Raw genomic sequence first — 21,905 nt, forward strand, 5'->3', positions numbered from 1 at the left:
TCTGACAGCTGCATGGATGGTGAAATGAAGAAAGGAGAATATTGAAAAAGGAGACATCTTAGGAGGCATTTTATTCTAAAAGGGCAGCTGAGACGGGTGGTGGCTATGCAAGTGAGAAATAATGGATGGGAAGGACTTGGATGCGGGTCTGGTAGGCCCCCTTTCCCTCTCTGAGTTGCTCAGAGTTGGCCTCTTGCTACCTTTCCTATCATCTGACACCTCAGTCCCCATCATGTCCTCTGCAATTCAGTGAGACTAACCTCTCAGCTGGTCTCCTCACAGGACAGGTTTCCCAACTCTGGGGGGATCTTGATGGCTGTCTCTCCATGCCTAGAATTCTTGCCCTCCTCTCAGCCTTCTAGGTTCCTTCTGAACTTGCTTCCTTCCAGTAAGTCCCACTTTATATCAGAAGTCTTTCCCAATATTCCTTAATGCTAGAGTTTTTCCTCCAAGATTATCAACTTCCTCTGGATATATGCAATTGTTAATACAAAGTCTCTCCCACTAAATTGGGAAAGCCTCTAAAAAAGGGAATGTGTGTGTTTTGGGGGATCTTTTTTTGTATTCACAAAGCTTAGTGCTTAATAACAGTTGTTAACTATTCCTGCTATGTGCCAGTTACTGTGATAATAACTGGGAATATAAATAAGGAAAAAAAAAAAAGGATAGAATCTGCCCAGTCGAGGATTGACAGAAAGTAGGAAATGAAGAGCTCTTAGCCTGGGAGCCTTTGGGAGGAGTCCTTTGCTCTGCCTTCTAGCCCTCCAATGAGAGGGAAAGAGGAAATGGAAAAGGTTTTAGTACCAAAGGGGATACAATCTCAAAGGATAAGTTTCCAAGGAGCATGATCATAGTATAAACCAGTCCAAGTACTGCAGCTGGGGCTTGATAAAAGCTTGTTAACTGACTGACTCAAAAAGGTTGAAGAAAGACCCAAAGAATGATGGTAATGATTGACAAAAATAGGGAAGTGGTTTTTAAAAAATGTTTTATTTTTTCTCCAATTACATATAAAAGACAATTTTTAACTAATTTTTTCATGTTGAGCTCTAATTTTTCTCCTTTCCAGCCTCACTTTCTGCTTTCCTGAGGCAATAAGCAATTTGATATAGGTTATACATGTTCAATTATGCAAAATAAATGATCATATTAGTGATGTTGTGAAAGAAGACAAGACCCAAAGGGGAAAAAATTACAGAAAGTGAGAAATGTATGCTTTAATCTGTATTCAGACTCCACCAGGTCTTTCTTTCATCAGAGGTGGATAGCATTTGGAATTGTCTTAGATTATTATATTGCTGAGAATAGCTAAATCATTCACAGGTGATCATCATACAGTCTTATTGTTACTTTGTACAATACAATGTTCTCCTGGTTCTGCTCACTTCACTTTATACCACTTCGTATGTTTTTCCAGATTTTTCTGAAATCAACCTGCTCATTATTTCTTATAGCACAGGAATATTCCCTTACAATCATATATCACAACTTGTTCATGCCCCAATTGATGAGCCTCCCCTTAATTTCCAATTCTTTGCCATTACAAAAAAAGAATTGCCATAAACATTTTTATACAAATAAGTTCTTTCCTGAATTAGCAAAGGTTTTAAGAAGAGTGGGCTTAGGAGAAAATAAAAATGAATTCTCTTTCAATCATACATACTGTTTTGGTCATAATTATGAGACATCCAACTGGAAAGATTCAACAGCCAGTTGCTGATATAGAATTTTAGCTCCACAAAGAGTTCTGGGATGAAGGTTGCTTTGGAATGGTGGCTCATAATTAAACCCAGAGGAGATAAGAAAATGGGGGTGGAAGGACATACCACCCAGGACAGACCTTTAGGACATATTTCCAGTTATACAAAGGTGATATGGATGTTTCAGCAAAGATCAATAAGAAGTAGATGAAGGAGAATCAAGAGACAAAACAAAAGAAAACCAAAACAAACAAAAGAATAGACACCCAAGAGAAGAAGGTATTCACCAATGTAGAATATGACTCAGAGGTCCAGAGGGATATGGACTGAGAAAAGGCAATCAGATTTTACAATTTAGAGAGCATTGAGATCCACAAAAATCAACATCTCTTCTATGTAGCAATAAAAGTAAAATCTAGCAGGATGAAATTACAAAAGAAATTCCCATTCACAAAATTCATAAAACATGTGGGAGAGGAGAGGACTAGCCAAGATGATGAAAAGTAAATGGGACATTCCTGGAGTTCTTCCCATTCTCCCTTAAAAATCAATGCTAGATCAAGCCTCTAAACAGATTTTAGAATAACAGAATATACAATCATTAGAAAAATAATAATTTTCCAGCTTAAGGTATCTTGGAAGGACTTCAGAAAAGGTCTGTCTCAATCAGACAGGGGAATATAGCCTGTTGCAGGCACAGCATGGAGCGAGAAATCCAGCAGAACTCTTCAGCCAAAATACAGGAGCACTGGCTACTCTGTCCTGGTTCAAAAAGACAGTGGATTGGCAGACCCAGCTATGAGACTTCCAATGCAACTACAGAAGACAAATTGTGAGCCTCCAAATCACAGCATAAAAAGCAGGTCTTGGCCAGGCCCATCCAATGCAGAGGGAAAGCCCGCAGCATCATCAGCCCCAGCGCCTTCAGTGAGAAGCTCCGGTATCCCCTGCAGTGGGAACTTGGGACAACCTCCCCTGTACTTTGGAAGCAGAATTCAAATTTTTAAAATGAGCAAAAAAGCAAAAAGAGTTCTATCTCATAGAAAGCTACTCTGGAGGGTGGGAAGATCAAAACACAAACTCAGAAGAGGACAGCAAAGGCAAAATGCCTTCAGGTGAAGCCTTGGAGGAATGTGAACTGGTGGTCTCCAACTCAAAAGGCTCTCTTGGGAGAATTCAAAAAGGAACTTTTAAAAAAGAGATAGAAAAAATAGGGAAAAGAAATGAGAGTTATACAGGAGAATTATGAAAGTTTTGGAGGGAAAGCCAACAGAAATTGATTGAAGAAAACAATTCCTTCAAAAAATAAATTTGGTGAAATGTGAAAAAAATATACTGAAGAAAACAATTTCTTAAAAAAATAGAATTGGCTAAATGCAAAAACAAAACAAAACAAAACAAAACAAACAGACAAAAAAAAAAAAAACCACTGAACAAAATTACTTCTTTATAAGTACAATTGACCAAATGCAAAAGGAGGTAAAAAAGCTAACTGAAGAAAATAATTCACTAAAAATCAGAACTGAACAAATAGAAGTGAATGACTCAACGAGACATCAAAAGAACACAAAGTCTTACAAAAATGAATATTGAAAACTGTCTTTGCATGTATTTGGAAAATAAAATAGTAAAAAGGAAAATTTAAGGAAAAAAAAGAAAAACGTAAGGGGGGGAGGGGAAGGTCAACCAAATTACAGTCAAGACCTACATTGATAAAATTTAAAACACTCCTTGAAGAAAAGACTTAAATAAGTGGAGAGATAATTACTCCTCATGGCTGAGTTGCAGAAATATAATGAAAACAATGATACTACCTCAATTTCTCATATATCTATCTATGGAGAGAGAGTACAAGAGAATGCAAGCAAAAGTACCAAGGACTTTTTTTGAGCAAACACTGAAAGACATAAATACAAAAGTGAAAAAATAACAAACTTGGCCTCAAGAAACTTGCCTACTAACAGGGAAGACAATACATATTAGAGAAGGACAGTCAGGAAAGGAAATTTTAGTCTGCCAAGTCAGAGATGGTAAACTGATCCACAGATGATAGCAATATTCTTTATAGTGTTTCCTCTCTTTCTTAAATATTTTTTGAGAAAATTTAAATGCTATCTTTTTTTTTTTTTTTTGATACTTCATGTTCATTTCCAAATACATCCTTCCCTGGCCATCAAACTCTCTCTTATAATAAAAATTAAAAAGAAAAAAGCAATTCAGGAAAACACATCAACTGAGTCTGATATTATATTCCCTATAGGTGGATATCAAACCTTATTAGAAATGGCTGATGTAAAGAACATCCTTTCCTCAATCAACAGCTGTACTTTTTATGTTCATTGTACTGATTTTGCACGTGAATTTTTCAATTTAATATAAACAAAATCTTGAATTTTACCTTTAGCAATCACTTCCCAACATAGATGTGAAAGGGGTCTGCTCTGGTTCTCTTTTAATTTTTTTTTGGTAACCTTTAATATTCAGGTGAATTTTGAGCTGATTGTGGATATGATGTAAGCTCTAAAACCAAATCTAATTTTTTTGAATTGCTTTCCAATTTTCCCAGCAGTTCTTACCATTGAAGTAGTTTTTCCCAAATAATTTATGCTCTGAAGTTTATTGAATTTGTTTTTGACTCTTCCTCCTAGATGACTATTACTTAATAACAAAACTATGTATCTGTAAGTGTTATGACCCTCCTCCCCTCAATTTCCCTTGAGATTTTCAGCCTTTTATTTCTACAAATTAATTTTTGCTACTATTTTGTCTTTCTCTTTGAAGCATTCCCTTGTTAGTTAGGAATAGCAACAAATTGATAATTCACAATTTCTATTCCCTAGAGATTTAGAGCATTTTTAAAATGTAACTTTTCATAGCTTTGATTTCTTCTGAAAACGTCTGTTTATATAGTATATGTACCTTTGACAATTTATTCCCTGGGGAAAGGCTCTTATTTCTATATAAATTTGGTTCCTATATCCTAATATAGTTGAGAAATTTGCTGTAAAAATTCCACACACACCCAACTCCCAGTTTTTTTGTTTTCCTTCAAATTTTGACTACATTCATTTTATTAAAAAAAAAAAAAACACCCAACCCTTTTAAATTCCATATTATCATCTCCCCCCCTGCCGAAATTGAATCACTCCTGAACTCTCTATTGCAAAATCCTTTTAACTGTGCTAATAATGATACAGTTCTCATAAATTACATGTATCATCAGCCTATGTAGAAAGATACAATTTATAATGCCTGAAAATCTTCCATTTCATTAAATGATTTTTTTTCTCCTTTGAAGGATTATACTCCGTTTTGCTGGGTAGATTATTCTTGCTTGTAATCCCAGCTCTTTTGCATTCTAGAATAACACATTTTAAGTCCCATGCTCCTTTAATGTGATAGCTGCTAAATCTTCTGTGATCCTACTGTGGCTTCACAGTATATGAAGGGTTTAATTTGACTGTGATATTCCTGGACATTTCTATTTTTGGATCTCTTTCAGAAGCTAATTAGGAGATTCTTTAAATTTCTATTTTATTTGTGTTCAGGATACTGGAGCTGTTCCCTTATAATTTTTTGAAATATGATGTTTAAGCTCTCTCTTTGATCATGGCTTTCAGGATATCCAATAATCCTTAAATTACCTTTCCCCTGCTCTATTTTTCATGTCAGTAGTTTTTCCAAAGAGATATTTCACATTTTCTTCTGTTTTTTTTTCCTTCATTATTTTGCCTTTGTTTTATTATTTCTTGATGTCTCACAGAATTATTAACTTTTACTTACTCAATTCTAATTCTTAAGAAATTATTTTCTTCAGTAAACTTTTATAACTCTTTTTCCACTTGGCCAATCCTTTTTTAAGGAGTTATTTTCTAACTAATGAAGTTTTGTATCTCTTTTTCCATTTGGCCAATTCTGTTTTTTAGGATGTTCTTTCTCCCCCTCCCCCCAGTATTTTTTTTTCGGCTTCTTTTATCAATCTGCTGTCTTTTCATAATTGTCTCCTTTTGTTCCTATTTCTTTATCTAATTGTTCCTCTCCCACTCTTATTTGATTTTAAAAATCATTTTAAAGGTCTTCCAGGAATTCTTGCTGTCCTTATGTCCATTCCCAAATTTCTTTAAGGTTTTGTTTATAGATGTTTTGACTTCATGGACGTATTCTAAGTTTATAACTTGATTTTCCCTGTCACCATAAAGATTTTAATAGTTTTCTTTTTTATTTTGTTCTTTGTTAATTTTTCCAGTCTATTTCTTGACTTTGAATTTATGTTAAAGTTGGGCTCTTGTTCTTGACATAGGAGTAGAAAGACCTGTCCCAAGCTTTAAGTCTTTTTTTTTTTTTTGGCTCTGCTAAGGTCATTCTTATATAATTTTAAAGGATTGGAAATTTTAGGTACTTCCAAGGTGATGTGCTCTAAGGAGAAGTGTGATCACTACTCTTGGTCTATACTATGGTCCTTTCTCAGGAAGGATCCCTGATATCTTAGAACAACAATTAATATTGTTCCTCAGAAGCTTAGGAGCAGACATGATATTGGTTCTCTGGGTCCTGGCTCCCTCATGACAGAAGTACTTCTCTCTGCTCTTAACTGTGACCCAGAATGTAGGCACAGGCAGTGAAACTGCCAAATAAGAGTCCAGTGCTAGCCCAATTGTCTTCTCTAATCTCTTTCTGATCCGTTTTTATATTTCCTTACTTTCTTTAATTAGTCCTACCTATTACCTAGTTCGACCACTGGTCTTGCATCCAGAGATTCCATACACAGGTTCCAAACCCCATGTCACAGACCTCTCCTTCCAACTTCCTAAGTGGTCTCGGGCCCACTTGAACGTCTCAGCCCAAACTTATCTTGGTTTTGCCACTCCAGATTTTGAGTTGAGGCATTATTTTATTTTATATTTTTGCTGAGGCAATTGGGGTTAAGTGACCTGCCCAGAGTCACACAGCTAGGAAGTGTTAAGTGCCTGAGGCCAAATTTGAACTTAAGTCCTCCTGACTTAAGGGCTGGTGCTCTTCCACTACTCCACCCAGCTGCCCCCTTGAGGCATTATTTTAAAGTTGTGTGGAGGGGAATGTTGAGATAGGATGGCTGAGTGTTTTCTCTGCCATCTTGGATTCTCCTCCAGAACTCCCAAAACAAAACAAAACAAAACAAAAAACCTTATCGATAAACTTATTATGTGAAAGGCATTGTGATAGCACTGGGGATACAAATAGGAATATAAAATAATCCTATTTGTCAGAGAGCTCACATTTTAACAGGAAAGATATAATACATTTGGAAGACTTCAGATACAAGTCAAATGGAAAGGTCCCAGAGAATACAGTGCAGTGACAGAACAGATATTAGTATCTTTTCTTTAATGTCATTTCCAATGAGAAAACCAATGGCTTCTGATGCCAAGCCATTTGATACTGCTAAGATCTCTGGTGGCAAGAACTTTGTTTTCTGTGTCATCAGTAGCTAACAATTCTCAAATCTACTTACCCAAAGCTAATCTCTATGTTGATTTATAGTCTCATGAAATCTCCAAGAGCTCACATGTTGAACTGGACATTATATAGATATCTTAAACTCATTAAAGACCAAAAGTGAAGACATCTTTCATTCCAAAACGTCTCTTCTTCCCTCCTCCACCATGCTTCCAGTCATTCAGGCTCACAATGTGACAAGTGTCACTTTAGACTTCTCACTCTCACCCCCTGCATCTAATCTGTTGCCATGTCCTTTTGATTTTACCTTCACAATGTAAATCACATATGGTCTTCTCTCCTGACACTGCCAAAATCCAGGTGTAGGCCCTCAACTCATACCTGGGCTATTGCACCAGGTTGGTCTACCTGCCCAAGTCTCTCTTCACTCAGCCCCCTGGTTCAATAAACTTTGAAGGCTTCTAATTACCTTGGCAGCTAGGTGGTGTAAGTGGACAGAGCTTCGGGTATGTCTGGAGTCAGGAAGACCTAACTTCAAATATAATTGTGAGACTTGGGCAAGTCAGTCTCTGTTTGCCTTAGTTTCTTCAGCTATAGAACGGGGATAAGAGCAGCTATCTCTCAGGGTTATTATAAGGATCAAATGAAGGGATATTTGCAAAGAGCTTTGCACAGTACCTCTCACAGTAGGTGCTATGTAAATGTTAGTTATTCATCATTCCAGGATCACACAAAGAGCCCTGTTTTTCTTTATAACCCAGCCCACTCCTAACTTTCTGCTCCTCTTATACTTTACTTCCCTCCTCACCCTTTCAGTCCAGAGACACTGGCCTTCTGGCTCTTTGTTGTTTGAACCATTCTGATTCTTGCATGGAAGGCTCACTCTTCTGGGTTCTCTGGCTTCCTTGAGGTCTCAGCTAACATCCCACTTTCTACGTGAAGCTCTTCTAGTCTATAGTGCCTTTGCTCTGTACTCTGTCTGTATCTGGTTTGTACGTGGTTGGGTACATGCTGTCACCCTGTTATCTGTGAGTTCCCTATATGCCCAGTGCTGGGAATAATGCCTTAATAAATGCTTGCTTACTTGCATTTACTGCCAAAGTATAAGCATTCTCTCCTTGCAATGTTGTTAGCTTTTTCCCATATATACTTCCTATAATATTTTTAAAAAGTACCTTTTATGCCTATGATTGCAGGGTTTTAGCAAAAATGATTGGTATATTTCCCTCCCTTTCTTTTTCTTTTTTGAGGGGAGAGGGGACAGCTTGAACTTGTCATTTACTTTCCAGTTTTACACAGTTTTTTTCAATTTGAACCATCTGTGCATCTCTGGTTATAATGAATAAATGTTTTTCAACATGATATATGACACAAAGAGTTTATTTTAAAATTTTGACTCAATAGTAATTGTTCATAATATTTGAATAAAATTATCTTTCTTAGACTTATCCTGCCCTGCTTTAAGTGTCAGGATTTATATTTTAAGAGTCACACAGGATATTTTACTTCTTAGTGCTTAAAAGTAATTTGTGTAAAGATAATTTAAATATGCAAATAGTTCCATGACCTCATCAATATAAACATTCCTTCCAATGGTGTAGATTACAGGCCATTTGTGACTGCATATCTTGTAAGTTTGTCCAAGTACTCTCTAAGTTTTACCTTTGACCTCTCTTTACTAATTCCCCACCCCCAAATTTTCAAGATTTGCTTGAAAATCTCTGATGTGGGTTTATGCCTTCCCACTCCCCTGGATTCCCGTTTTCCCAAAGAGCTCTGATTTCTTTTCCCTAAAGCAGGATGACTGGTATCTCTAAGCATTTAATCTCTAAGGATAATAATCATTGCAATTTAAACTTCTTGTTTAAGTATTTATCAGTGGTACCTTTCCTTCACTAAAATAGATTGCCACTCCCTTATTAATCCTTCTCTTTGCCTCCTTACTCATTGTCACATAGGTTTTTCTTCTTTCTGGAAGACTAGAGGAGCTGTTTTGTCTTATTAGCTTTTAATCAAATAAAAACCTAACATTATATATTCTCCTTTATCTTATTCCTCCCCTTTCATCTTTTATATGCCTTTCCAATCTGTAATTTGGTCCCACAAAAAATACATCTAAAGACAAGTTGTTGTAAAGTTTAGTCCCTGATGTACCACGCCTGCAGAAACACCATCAATTCCATTAGACTTCTGTTTTGACTTGTCTCATTGTGTACATTTAAATTGTTATTATTTGTTGGTCATATTGGCCTCCATAGCTAATTTGTTAATTCTTCTTATATTTCTCTCATCAGGGGTGATTGAGAAGCAAATGTTATAGTTTATATAGATCTAGTTTTCCTTCTAAAACTGTTTTGAATGTTGTTAATGTTTTGAAAACTAAATGTTCACGTTCATTTATGATTGAGCTCAGATTAGTAGAATGGATTATTGACTACATCTTGAGCTCCCTCTTGACCTTCAGAACATATTTTTCCACTTCCTCCTGTGTGACTCTTTGAGGATGCAGGATAGTCTTATATTATCTGAATTTCCTGTCCATATTTGAATATATTTCTCCTGGCCAACTGAAGAAATCCGTCTGTCAATGGCACGGCTAACTAAAATCAACCCCTATATCTTGGAGTTTGTAGCATAGTGGTTTGCTGTGCAATCCTTGTTCTCCCCTCCCTCCCCCTTCCCCCCAATCTATACATTTGGGTTGTTCTTTTTCTTTTTTTTTTAAAATTGATACTTTTTTGTTTAGAAATTCTGTACCGTTTTAAAATACTATTTCTTGCATTATAATGGAACACTAATAATTTTTGTCTCTAAGACAGACTAACTTGTTTCTACAGAATGTCTTTTTGAGAACAATATAATTTCTTGTATAAAGATCATGCTTTCTTTTAAATTGCTTTTTTTCTTCTAGCTTGTCCTTCACTTTTCTATATTTTCATTCCCACTTATCCCCTCTTTTGTTTCCTTAGTAAAACTTGTTATTGTGAATTCAAGTTTTTCTATTCTGTCAATTATTTCTGCCGTGAAGTCCATAAATTCTCTTCTTAGAGTTCTCATCTTGCTGGGTTTCCATATTTCCTTTGGGAGTCTACAGATTTCTCTACTTCAGCAGATGTTGATTCATTTTCCTTTTTTCTTGCATTGCTTAATAAGATACCTGAATTCTTTTACTTAGTCCAAAGGCCTTATTTCCTTCTGCTACTAATACCTTCTCTGTTGCTTTATCTGTTTATAATCAAGACTCTTGAATTTTATTCCTTCTTAGATCAATGATCATTTCAGTCTTTTTTTTAACTTATTTTCCCCTCTTGCTGTCTCCTTCCCTTTTGAGGGGGGTGGTGCTTCTTTGAGGGCTGGATCTCAAAGGATCTCAGTTTTTGTTTCTTTGGGAAGCTTGCAGTCTACAATGGTGACATTCACAAACATGATCCAGTTTTTCTGAGGAAGTTCAAATAGACTGACTAAATCAAGCTTAAAACTTGCAGTTTTTAATCTATGATCTTCTGGGTCTCACTTAAAGCCCATCAACACTAAGTGTTCTAAATGTTCATACTCATGAGGACAAACTTCATAAGCTTTCAAAGAAATGAGTGTAATAATCTGGTCAATTCTTTATTTGCTAGGTCATTCCTATGTGGATAGTCAGGACCAACTCTTTTGGTTGTTTACAGATAGATTTTAGGGGCCTCTGAAATGACCCATAACTTCATGTAAACCACCCCATGTCTCATCTAATGGTCTCTAGAAGCCCTCATCATCTATAAAAAAAAAAAAAAAAAATCTCTCTTTAGCTTGAACTCTGCTGAATCTCCTCCAATCGTAGGTGGTAAGTACTTTGGTGAGCATTCATCTTCTTTTTTCCATGAATTGCTTGATGCTTATGTTAAGAAGGCTGTTAAACATGGATACATTGTTAGCACTAAGCTCTACTAAATCCACTCTGAGCAGCTAGTTAGCACAATAGAGAAAGTGCAGGACTTGGAGTCTGGAAACCTTAGTTCAAATCCATTTTCTGACACTTATACTAGCTAGGTATTGCCTGGGCATGTCACTTAATCTTTCTCTACTCACTTATCTGATCCATAAGATGGGGATGACAATAACCCCTAAGTGTTGTGTTGTGAAAATCAATTGAGATAACAGGTAAAGTACTGTGCAAACTTTATGTAAACTACTTCCTAATAAAAAATCAATAGGATTAGCGAAATCTAAATATTCTCTCCATTTTTCACACAGTTGTAAAATGAGAAAGATGTAATATATTGTTTACACTTGTGAAAGCTTGCCATTTTCTCCCATGACCTTGTCCAAGATGATGCAAATTCATGTTTAGATGGCTCATCAATAGTTATGTTATATAGAAGTATATATCTATATGTATACATAAGGGAGTAGGCATATAGGAAACTATAGCTGCTGATATTCTTAAGTCGTATTATTTTCCTATTAATAAGATCCAATCCAAGAGCTTATTATCTCTAAATTCTGATACCTTATATATTGATCCTTTAATACTGTCACTACTGTTACATACTTATACTTAACACATTCACCTCTAAGTCCATTGAGACACCCCTCCCTGTGACATCTCTTAGTAGTTATTTTAGTTAGTTAAATTCATTTTCTATAAAGGGATTAAAGAATCTTTTTCAACTTTTGTTCATTTCTTTATATCAATGCATAACATTCCATTTCTTTTTTCAGTCTTATACGAATGTAATTGGGCCTTTGTATATCTGTTATATATTCTTTTTTTTCCCTCTTCTGTTTGTCATGGTTTCAGTTTATTAAATTTTTTCATCATTTTATTTTTTACCACTTTTTTTGATCATATTGGCTGAAGTTTTATCTATTTTGTTAGTCTTTCCAAGGAAGTGGCTTTTAGTTTTTATCAATTCATGTACAATGATTCTCAAATCTAATTACTTCCTCATTTGTGCTAATTTACAAGCTTATTTATTGATTTTCTCTTTTAAAATGACACATTCATCTCATTAATTCTATTTTATATTTTATTGATATGTGTCTCAGATATGTTTCCTCTAGAATTGCTTTAACTGTATCCCAGAAATAATGATGTTTGTCTAATCATTATCCTTCTTTTCCCCATAGTGATTATTTATCTTTATGATTTGTATTTTGACCCATTCAGAATTAAACTCTTATTCAGGTCTGTATCCTTTCCTTGTATCTTCTATTTTTACTTTATTATGATATATCTTTTAAATATACACTATACACTTTGTTGATTTCCCTTTCCCTATTCTTAAATAAGATTTATTCTTGCAGTCTTTTCCTTTTTTCTAGGTCTCATTCCACCAAGCTTCAGAGATGCATATTAGGTAATATTTACTTTCATGTAAAAGGATTTTTTTTGCTTCAACTTGCTTGTTACTAATTTGTGCAATTGAATATCAACCTTTGAGGACATAGGTCCTATGACTGGCATCTTTCTTGGATTTTTTCTCTTGGGAACCTCTGGATATTTTTTACTGTTGTTACCATTTATGCTATATGGCATAATGGACATACTTAAGTTTTCTTCTTCCCCCTTTTTCCTACTGATTTAAAAAATTTTTTGATTAGTTTTGTAAAACTCTGGATTAATACAGTCTTACTAGCTATTGATGATCATTTCATTTATATACTGTAATCAATCTTCCAGGTTCCAGATCAAATCCCATTCTCAGATAACATTTAAACCACTTTAATAATGAGCTTGCCTTTTCTGAAGCCTCTGCCCTTCAAGTAGCATCAGTAGTGAAGATAACAGCTAGCAAATATCTTCAGTTTTTTTGCCCAAGACAAAATGAATCGGCATCATTATACCAAGACCCAACATTCCTGTAAATAGCACATTGGCTCCCCATTTTAATCAAGGGAAGAAATATAAGCAAAGTAATAGAAATTTAAAAAACAACAACAACAATGAACGTGAAAGTTCCAAAAGAATGAAACAAGGAAATATTTTCTTTATCACTATAAATCTCTTCTAGTATTTTAGAATTTATTTCTTTCTCATCTTTACCCAGATTTTATAATACAAGTGCTGTCATCCAATCAATAGTCTATTCCAGATTTTAAAAATGGAGAAATATAATTTAAACTACAAAAATCCTTATAATTCTAGAAATACAAATGTGTCCTTTAACAAAGGCTTGTTTTGCATGCCTCAAACAAAAATTCTCAACATTAGAGCAACAAAATCGAAGGATACTTTATTTTTACCCCAAACATTTGTAAAATTCTAAAGGACAACAAAAACATGTAGTATTTTTATTTTATAGTCTCACATTGATCCTATGACATAGGCAAAAGAGTTCTCCTCATTTAAGAGAAGAAAAAAAATAACAATAGAATAAAGCACTTCTCTAACAAACCATTGGCAAGATGTCACATTAGAACCCGGATCTTTTCACTCATGGCCTCACATTACACTATGCTTCATCTTAGCTAGCCCAGTAAGTAGGAGTGGCTTATATTACTTTCTAAACAAAGGTGTTATAAAACAGCTTAATAGGATAATATTATGGGCAAATTGCTACTTTCTTTGTAGAGATAGGAAGTATGCTAGGGCAGTTCCAAATCCATTTATCTAGTTTTGGCCTATCATCTCAACTGGCCCTTATACTTGTCAAAACAAGCAATTTAGTTATTATACATATTCAAAGTAAGAGAATCTTTTTGCCTGCAGCTGTGAGGTCTATGGCCTAGAAAACCTACTAAATTACAGCCACTAACAGAGCCACATCAATTCTGTTAACACATGCTCAACATTATCCTTTTGAAAAAAAGGAAAATTTGAAATGTTATGAAATGTTTTCCCCATGCATTAGTACTGTCCAACTTCCAGTTCTGTCTCAAACTTTTCCCAGTTGAGCAGATAGTTTTACCTGATGTAGGTGTCCAAAGAAGGCCTGAGCTTGAGCTGAAGAGATTGCTCCTCCAACAGGAACAGGCTGCTTCTGAAAGTCTAGGCCATTTGTCTGTGTACCTAAAAAAAGAAAGAAATACATCAATTCTTTTTCCTTCTGGAACTCCTTTATTTTCAATTACCTATTAACAAATATCCCTGCATCTTGGACAACACTACCTTATGTTCTTCCCATCTTCTGATACTAACAGAAGTCAGGCTCCTCTAGAAGACACTACCCCTGGAGCTCCCCAACTAGCATCATTCTTTCTTTCAAGCATCCCTTGGCCAGAGAGAGTAGGTATACTATTGGAAAGATTGTAAATAGGATACTTAAAGCAATTAATTAAAAGGATATAGAGACAAAATTACTTTATGGGCTTTAAATCTGTCATAAAAAGTAACTGGGATCCACCACAGCTAAGAAACTGGTGATGTAACTGGAAGAATGTTTGGGGGTGATTATTACTGTCATGTCTAAGATACTTGGCAGAATATTGGCTATCACAGTAATATAGATGTCATTCAGTTAGAATTTGGTTTTGTGGCTGTAGGATTGGAAAAGAGGAAGCAGATTCCAAAAATACTTGGTAATTGACTTGAATGGGACAGAACACTTGGGTGGGAGAGGGGGAGAAGAGGGATACAAATATGAATAATTAAAGGGGACTCCAATGGAACTTTCAGCTTGACAGACTGATTACTACTGTATATTGATATGTATTGTCTATCATGTAGAAAATGATTTCTCCAAGAATAGAGGGATAAGGAAACCTAAAATCAGGCAAAGGAAGGCAAAGAGGAGAAGCAGGACAAAAGCACTGTTCCTAAAACTCAACTCTAAAAGAAAAGAAGATATTAGCACCAAAAGCAGTGAAGACCTTTTTAGATTCTATCCTAAGATTTAGTTTGTCTAGATTTTTAACTGGACATCTGAAAAAGCACATAGGGTGTGTTTATATATGAATGAATAGGCCCTGTTCCCTTTTGGCATTATTAAAAGTATTTCTTCTTCCACTGAGTCTACATCCAACACAGTGCTCCCAGTTCTGCCTTTTGCAACCAAGAAAAACAAGTCTAATTGTTCTATTACTTGACAGCCCTTCAGACTACTGAAAAGATAGCTATCATGTTTCTTTCCTCTGCTCTATTGCCTCTCAAAAGATTTCTCTTTTCTAGAGTAAACATGTCCACTTACTTTAACTGCTTATTATATGGAAGTGAATGAGAATTATTAAGTACCTACTATGTGCCAGGCACTATGCTTAGGGATTTATAAATATTATGCCATCTGGTATATGGCATGGACTCATGGCTCTTCATTATCATTCTGGTATCTCTTTCAGATGATATTTGCTAGCTTCCTATATTGAGAGATTGTTGAACTGAACATGATATGTAATCTGACTAAGGCTAAATTTGTATTAGTCTATCAAATCCTGCTGTTGACTTCTATTGAGCTTGTGATCTACTACAACCCCCAGAAGATCTGTTATTGGAAAATTGATTTTTTTTTGAACCCACATATAAGAATTTACAATTGTCCTTACTAAAATTAATCTTTTCAGTCCAACATGCCAGGCTTTTGAGACCTATGTATATCTTGTCATCCAAGTGTGTTACCTACCCCTCTCAATTTTGTTTCATATACAAACCTAAGAAGTCTTTATCAAAGTGATTGACAAAAATGCTGAACAGAATAGTTGATAAAGCATGGATTCATGAGATAGATACTTTTCTAAGAAAAAAAATCTGGAGATAAAACTCATCAAAGTAGAAAATTTTAAGGCAGGCAAGTAAGATAGATTTTAAAGGACTCTTCCAAATAACTGTTTTTCAAAAAAGGGATATCAAAGGCATGTTCAAATTTAGAAGATTTTCCAATGTAAATATATGAGCTGTACCCAATTATGGGATATAACTAATATATATTATTCATTATAAATGAAAAGAGCATATATGAGTTTCAGTCTGAATTTTTCCTCTATGACCTTATGTAAGTCAAAACCTCTTTAGATTCCAGTTTCCTCATTTGTAAAATAAAGATAAATTAAAGTCCCTTTCAACTCTAACATTCTAGAATTAAAATCTTCCCAACTATACAATCATGCATCATTAATACACACAAAATAAAAAGAAACTTTCTTTCCAAAACACAGTCAAAAGCATTAGTCTTCTTGGGATATCAGTGAAAGGGGTTAGATTTTTGCCTTATAATCTCACATTAACAAACAGTCAATAAGCCTCTCTATTGTTTACCCTTCTATTTGGAGCTTCTTAATACAAATGTTCTTAGTTTGCATCATTTTAATTTGTATTTTGTTTTGTAAAATTTTACTTAAATGTTATTTAGCATTTAAATAGCACTTTAAAGTATGTAAAGGGTTTTACAAAGGTGCATTCATAGACAAAGAATCCTGCTTTGATTAGTTATTCCCATTACAGCATCTGCTTTATTTTAATACTCAGAGAAGTTAAGTGACTTGTCCAAAGTCACATAATCAAATGACTCTCCTTCCTTTACAATAGTGGTTTTCAAATTTTTTAGCCTCAGGATCCCTTTACATTCTTAGAAATTGATAACCCCAAAAAGCTTTTATTTATATTTAATATTTGCATATTAGAAATTAAAATGAATAATATTTCAAAATATTTAGTTCAATTATAAAGAATAGTAACAAATCTGTTACATGTTAACATTTTTAAGGAAAATAATATATTTCAAAACAAAAATCCCGCAAGATGAGTGGCATTGTTTTACATATTTTTACAAATCTCTTTAATGTGTGACTTGATGATAAAAAGCTGGATTCTCATATTTGCCTCTGTACTTAATCTATTATGATATATTGAAAAATATGAAGAAAATCCAGGCTCTCAAATATGTAGATGAAAAAAGGAAAATTTTAATGGGAAAATAACATTAGTATAAATATAAATAATTTTTATCTCGCAGACTTGCCTAAATGGCCTCTAGTGCCATCAAGGACACGCAGAGTAGTTTGGAAATCATGGCCCTCCATCATTCAGGGTCAAGATCAATTCTAGGCTCATTTTCAGCTTCATATTGGTAAATATGGGATCAATATTCTAGGTCCCAAAGTCAGAAAATAAAGTGAGGGAAAAAAATCATACAATGAGACAGCAAGAAATCACACATCAGTGACATTTAGTATACTTGTGGGCTAGATTTGGAGCAAGAAGAAGTGGGCTTAAATTCTATTTCTGTTACTAACTATTTAACTGGCAGCAGCTTCAAGAACAGGTTCTCTTTCTGTCATGATGAGGTACTAGATTGTAACTGTACTTCATGGAAAACCCCAAAAGAAATTTCATTGTTTGATTCTCCTTTCTTTTGGGAAAAGTGGAATCATCTCAATTTACATATTCTTGTTACAAACCAGAATAAAGAAGCTAAATGAAAAGTATCCCTTGGGGAGGTCAAGAAAAGAAACATTTCAAGAGATATTTCGCCATTATGTGTTGCAATATTATTAATAAATAATAATTAAGGCATTAATTATATATATTATATTATAAATTATATAATATATAACATTATATATTACACACACACACACACACACACACACACACACACAAATTAGTAGAGCAAGGGATAGTCTATAAAAAGGCATTGGTTGCTGAGGGTGAAGTGATAAGGGAATTCTAAAGAGTTTGACAGGATTCTCCAAATCAGTTCATACTGACTAATACTTGGTAACATCAAGCAACATGAGAAAAGCTGAGGATTAGAAGAAATATTTGGGAAGAGCATGGTTCAAGAAGAACAAATGAGAAAAGCCAAAAGACCTGTAGATTCCATAGAGCTACATATCTCTATATCTTTCTTTGAAAAAAGAAGTGGTAGCTAATGGATGTGGTAAGATCAAATAATACCATAAGGAATTTACTGATGCAGGAGTTATTCCTGAAATGGCTGACTATTTTCACTCAGTTATTAACTCTTTAGAGGCAGAATCAGTAAGACCAATAAACAAACAAAACACTAAGAATAGTAATAGAAAAGAATATTACAAGTATTTGAAATGTTTTAAGCTGGAATTAAACATCAATAATGACACTGATGCCAACAATAATTTAATTAAGAAATTCAGTTATGCAAAACAATGCCACATGAAGAGAACAAAAGAGACCAGAAAGCACATTGGTCAGCAAATATATAGTCTAATTTGTGCGTGTGTGCGCGTGCTCGTGTGTGTGTGCGTGCGTGTGTGTGTGTGTGTGTGAGAGAGAGAGAGAGAGACAGAGAGAGAGACAGAGACAGAGAGAAGGAGAGTGAGACAAAGAGAGGCAGAGTGAGACAAAGGCAGAGAGAGATGACTGCTAGAGGAAAAACTGGATTTATAACAAACTCATTTATAAAATCTTAGGAAAATAAAGAACCATGGACAATAATGAATCATTATTTTCTCACAGAACAGAGAAGCAGTAGAGGGTAAAGTCAATCTCAAGAAAACCTGACCAACTAAAGAGTCTTTTGGATGATACAGTGGTCAGAATATTGACCCTCAGGAAGACCCAAGTTCAAATTCTTTCTTAGACTTAGTAATTTTGTGACATCAAGCTCCCTCAGGCATTTACTTCATTTGGTTATGATGAGTTTCAAATGAGATAAAATACACAAAGCACTATGCAAATTTTGAAATGCCACATGCATGGCAACTACCATCATTATTATCTAAAGGATGATTATTGAAGGACAACGAAGAGAAGGAAACATTTTAACACACTCAACATCATAAATGAACACAGAGGCATCTGGGTCCAGTGGCCAAATAGAGATCAGGATGAGGGTCCAATAGACTAGGAATCCAGAGAAGGGAAAGACACTCAAGACATAAAACAAATGGTTGGACAACTCTTTGGTTCACAAAAACAAAACACTACTTTGTTTTTATATCTAATTTTCTATAAAATACAACAGAAATAATCCCTTTTCAGTGATCTTCTGATAGTAAGCATTAGACAAGGCATAAAAAAATGCATGGTTCTGAAAGGAATTTGCCTATGGGAAGAGATCTAATACAGAATTCAAGTTGAGGAAAGAAAGGGATTTTAAGACCCTCCAGATATTTCTCTTTATAGAGGTCAATGTGTTGGTTACATTATACTGCAAGAACTTCCAGAAAGAGATCTATAACCATTCAAAGGAGTTTATCCTGTTCATTTATTCAGCAAAGAACAAATGGATGAAGAATACCTATTAGTAAGATTGTAACACATCTCTATAGACAGTCTATTTGGCTTGTCCAAAGTAGGCTGAGACAGTCTATATAGATGGAGATAGAGTTAAGCTAAGGAAGGTATACTTCTTGCATATGATAGGTACTTAACAAAATTCTGATGAATTAAAACTATGAAAATTGAAGTTGCCTAAAATCAACAAAGCATCAATTATTCTTAGTAAAATTCACTGAAAATAAATAAAACACATTCAAAATAAAGTTAAAGGGGTTTGTTTGTTTTTTTAAACAAACATTCCATTTCTTGTCTTTATGTTCACAAGTTGATCTCTATGCCTAGAAGGCAAGATTATTAAATTAGATAATCCTTAGAATGTTCAGAGTTTTTCAAGGCTCAGTTTAGCTACCACTTTTTATAAGAGGGACTTCTCCAATCCACTAGGTGGTAGGGATATCCCTTGTCTTTTCTTTGTACATGTTTTGTGTATATTTATATTCATAAGTGTACAGATTATTTCCCTGAAACAAAGGTCAGATGCTTAAGAACAAAGCATTTCTATCTTTATTTCCCCAGACACCTGAGCAAGTCAATGAATCCTGTTTGCCTCAGTTTCTCCATTTGTCAAATGAGCTGGAAAAGAAAATAGCAAACCATTCCAGTGTCTTTGCCAAGAAAACCCCAAATGGAGTCATAGAATTGGACACAACTGAAACAAGGCAACAATTCTCCTCTAATATTTATTGAGTGACTTACACAGCAAATAATATACATTAAACATATATGTAACAATAATAATAACAATAAACATTTCTATTTTGCTCTCAGGAAGTAGGTGCAAAATGCAAATAAACTCAAAAGATACATATATTTCACAAAACTCAAGATAGTTAAACCACACATACAACTGTGCTATACTGGCTGCGATTTTGTATCACTTTTTAGCTTACTTTCATATCAGCTTATGCTATACAGGGGTTCAAATATAATGCAGGGCTGAAAAAAAAAACAAAAATCTTCAAAGAATCTTATAAATAATTAATCTGGTCATACCAACTAAACAGAGTAATAAGTATTTCACAATGCATTTCTATCAATAAGACTAATGGCTGGACTTTGGATGAAAAGCAATAAATGTCAGGAAAGTTTTTAACTATGGAAACTGAAGTAGATAGACAGATTTTGAATTTTTTAAAGAACATATAAAAACCAGTATTAGAGTGAAAAATAGACTTGGAGAGACCAGCATTTTCTACTATAGAACACAATAAAACCAAAATGTACACACAAACTGAATATTAAAGACCATACCATAAAAAACCGTAGGAGAAGCAGATCATATAGTCTCCCCAGCTATGAGTAGGCGATACAATTCTTAACCAAACAAAGGATAGAAGCCAATTGTTGCTCCTGGACCTTCTCCAGCTCACTTTACAAATGAGGAAAGTGAGGCAAACAGTGACTTGCTCAAGATCATAGAACAAGGAAGTTGCTGATATAAAATTTTAACTCGGGTCTTTTTATTTCCATAACCAGCACTCTTATCTCCCTAAACTACCTAGCTGCTCTTATAGAAGCAATTACAAAAAATGAAAGATATAATTTTTATGCAAGAAATTAAAACTCTTTCACACAATAAAATGAATGATTTTCCTTTTAGGAAAAGAAGGGAAGTTGTCAATTGAGGAAGTGTCTTTGTATCAAATAGCTTTGATAAAGTTTTAATGTCTAAGATGTATAGAAAACAAACATATAAAACTCAAAGTCATCCTCCAATAGATAAGTGGTCAAAAGATGTGAGCAAGTAGTTGGGTTCCATAGGAACTTTTTTCCCTCTGGATGGATTTGGCATTTTTCATCCCAAGTCTATTTGAAATTGTCTTGAATCACTGCACTGTTGAGAAGAGTCAAGTCCATAATAATTGATCATCACATAATCTTGTTACTCCGTACAATGTTCTCCTGATTCTACTTACTTCAGTCAGCATCAGTTCATCTAAGTCTGTTCTGAAACCAGTCTGCTCATCAATTTTTTATAGAACAATAATATTCCATTACATTCAAATACTATAACATTTTCAGTCATTCTCCAACTGATAAACATCCACTCAATTTCCAGATCTCTGCAATTACAAAAAGAGCGTTACCCACATTTTTAGACATATTGGTCCTTTTTCCTTTTGGATCAAAGGGTATGCACAGTTTGATAACCTTGGGCATAGTTCCAAATTATTCACCAGAATGGTTGGATCATTTCACAATGCCATTGTTTTAATTTTCATTTCTCTAATCAATAGTCAGAGCTTTAAAAAAAAATATGACTAGAAATGGCTTCATCTGAAAATTGTCTTTTCATATCTTTTCACCATTAATCAACTGGGGAATAGCTTGTATTCTTATAAATGTGAGTTCGCTATATATTTTTAGAAATAAGGCCTTTAACAGAGTGCTGTAAAAAATTTTTTCCATACCTTTCTACTTCCCTTCTAATCTTGGCTGCATTGGCTATTTGTGTAAAAACTCTAATCTAATGTATTCAAAACTATCCATTTTGCATTCACAACATTGTCTAGATCTTCTTTGGTCACAAATTCCTCCCTTCTCCATAGATCTGACAGATAGACTATACTTGATCTATTAATTTGTTATAC

General features: G+C 34.4%; 1 protein-coding gene across 2 annotated transcripts in view; it reads right to left on the bottom strand.

Annotated features, from left to right (window-relative positions):
- Positions 1–21,905, bottom strand: part of POU2F1 (POU class 2 homeobox 1) — a 233,722-nt gene that overhangs the window by 76,752 nt on the left and 135,065 nt on the right. For both annotated transcript variants that reach the window (XM_051999028.1, XM_051999029.1), the window contains exon 3: positions 14,030–14,130. In XM_051999028.1, coding sequence (XP_051854988.1) covers positions 14,030–14,130 — 101 coding nt within the window. The remainder of the gene's footprint in view (positions 1–14,029; positions 14,131–21,905) is intronic.

Source organism: Antechinus flavipes, chromosome 4, assembly GCF_016432865.1.
Source record: "Antechinus flavipes isolate AdamAnt ecotype Samford, QLD, Australia chromosome 4, AdamAnt_v2, whole genome shotgun sequence".
NCBI lineage: Eukaryota > Metazoa > Chordata > Mammalia > Dasyuromorphia > Dasyuridae > Antechinus > Antechinus flavipes.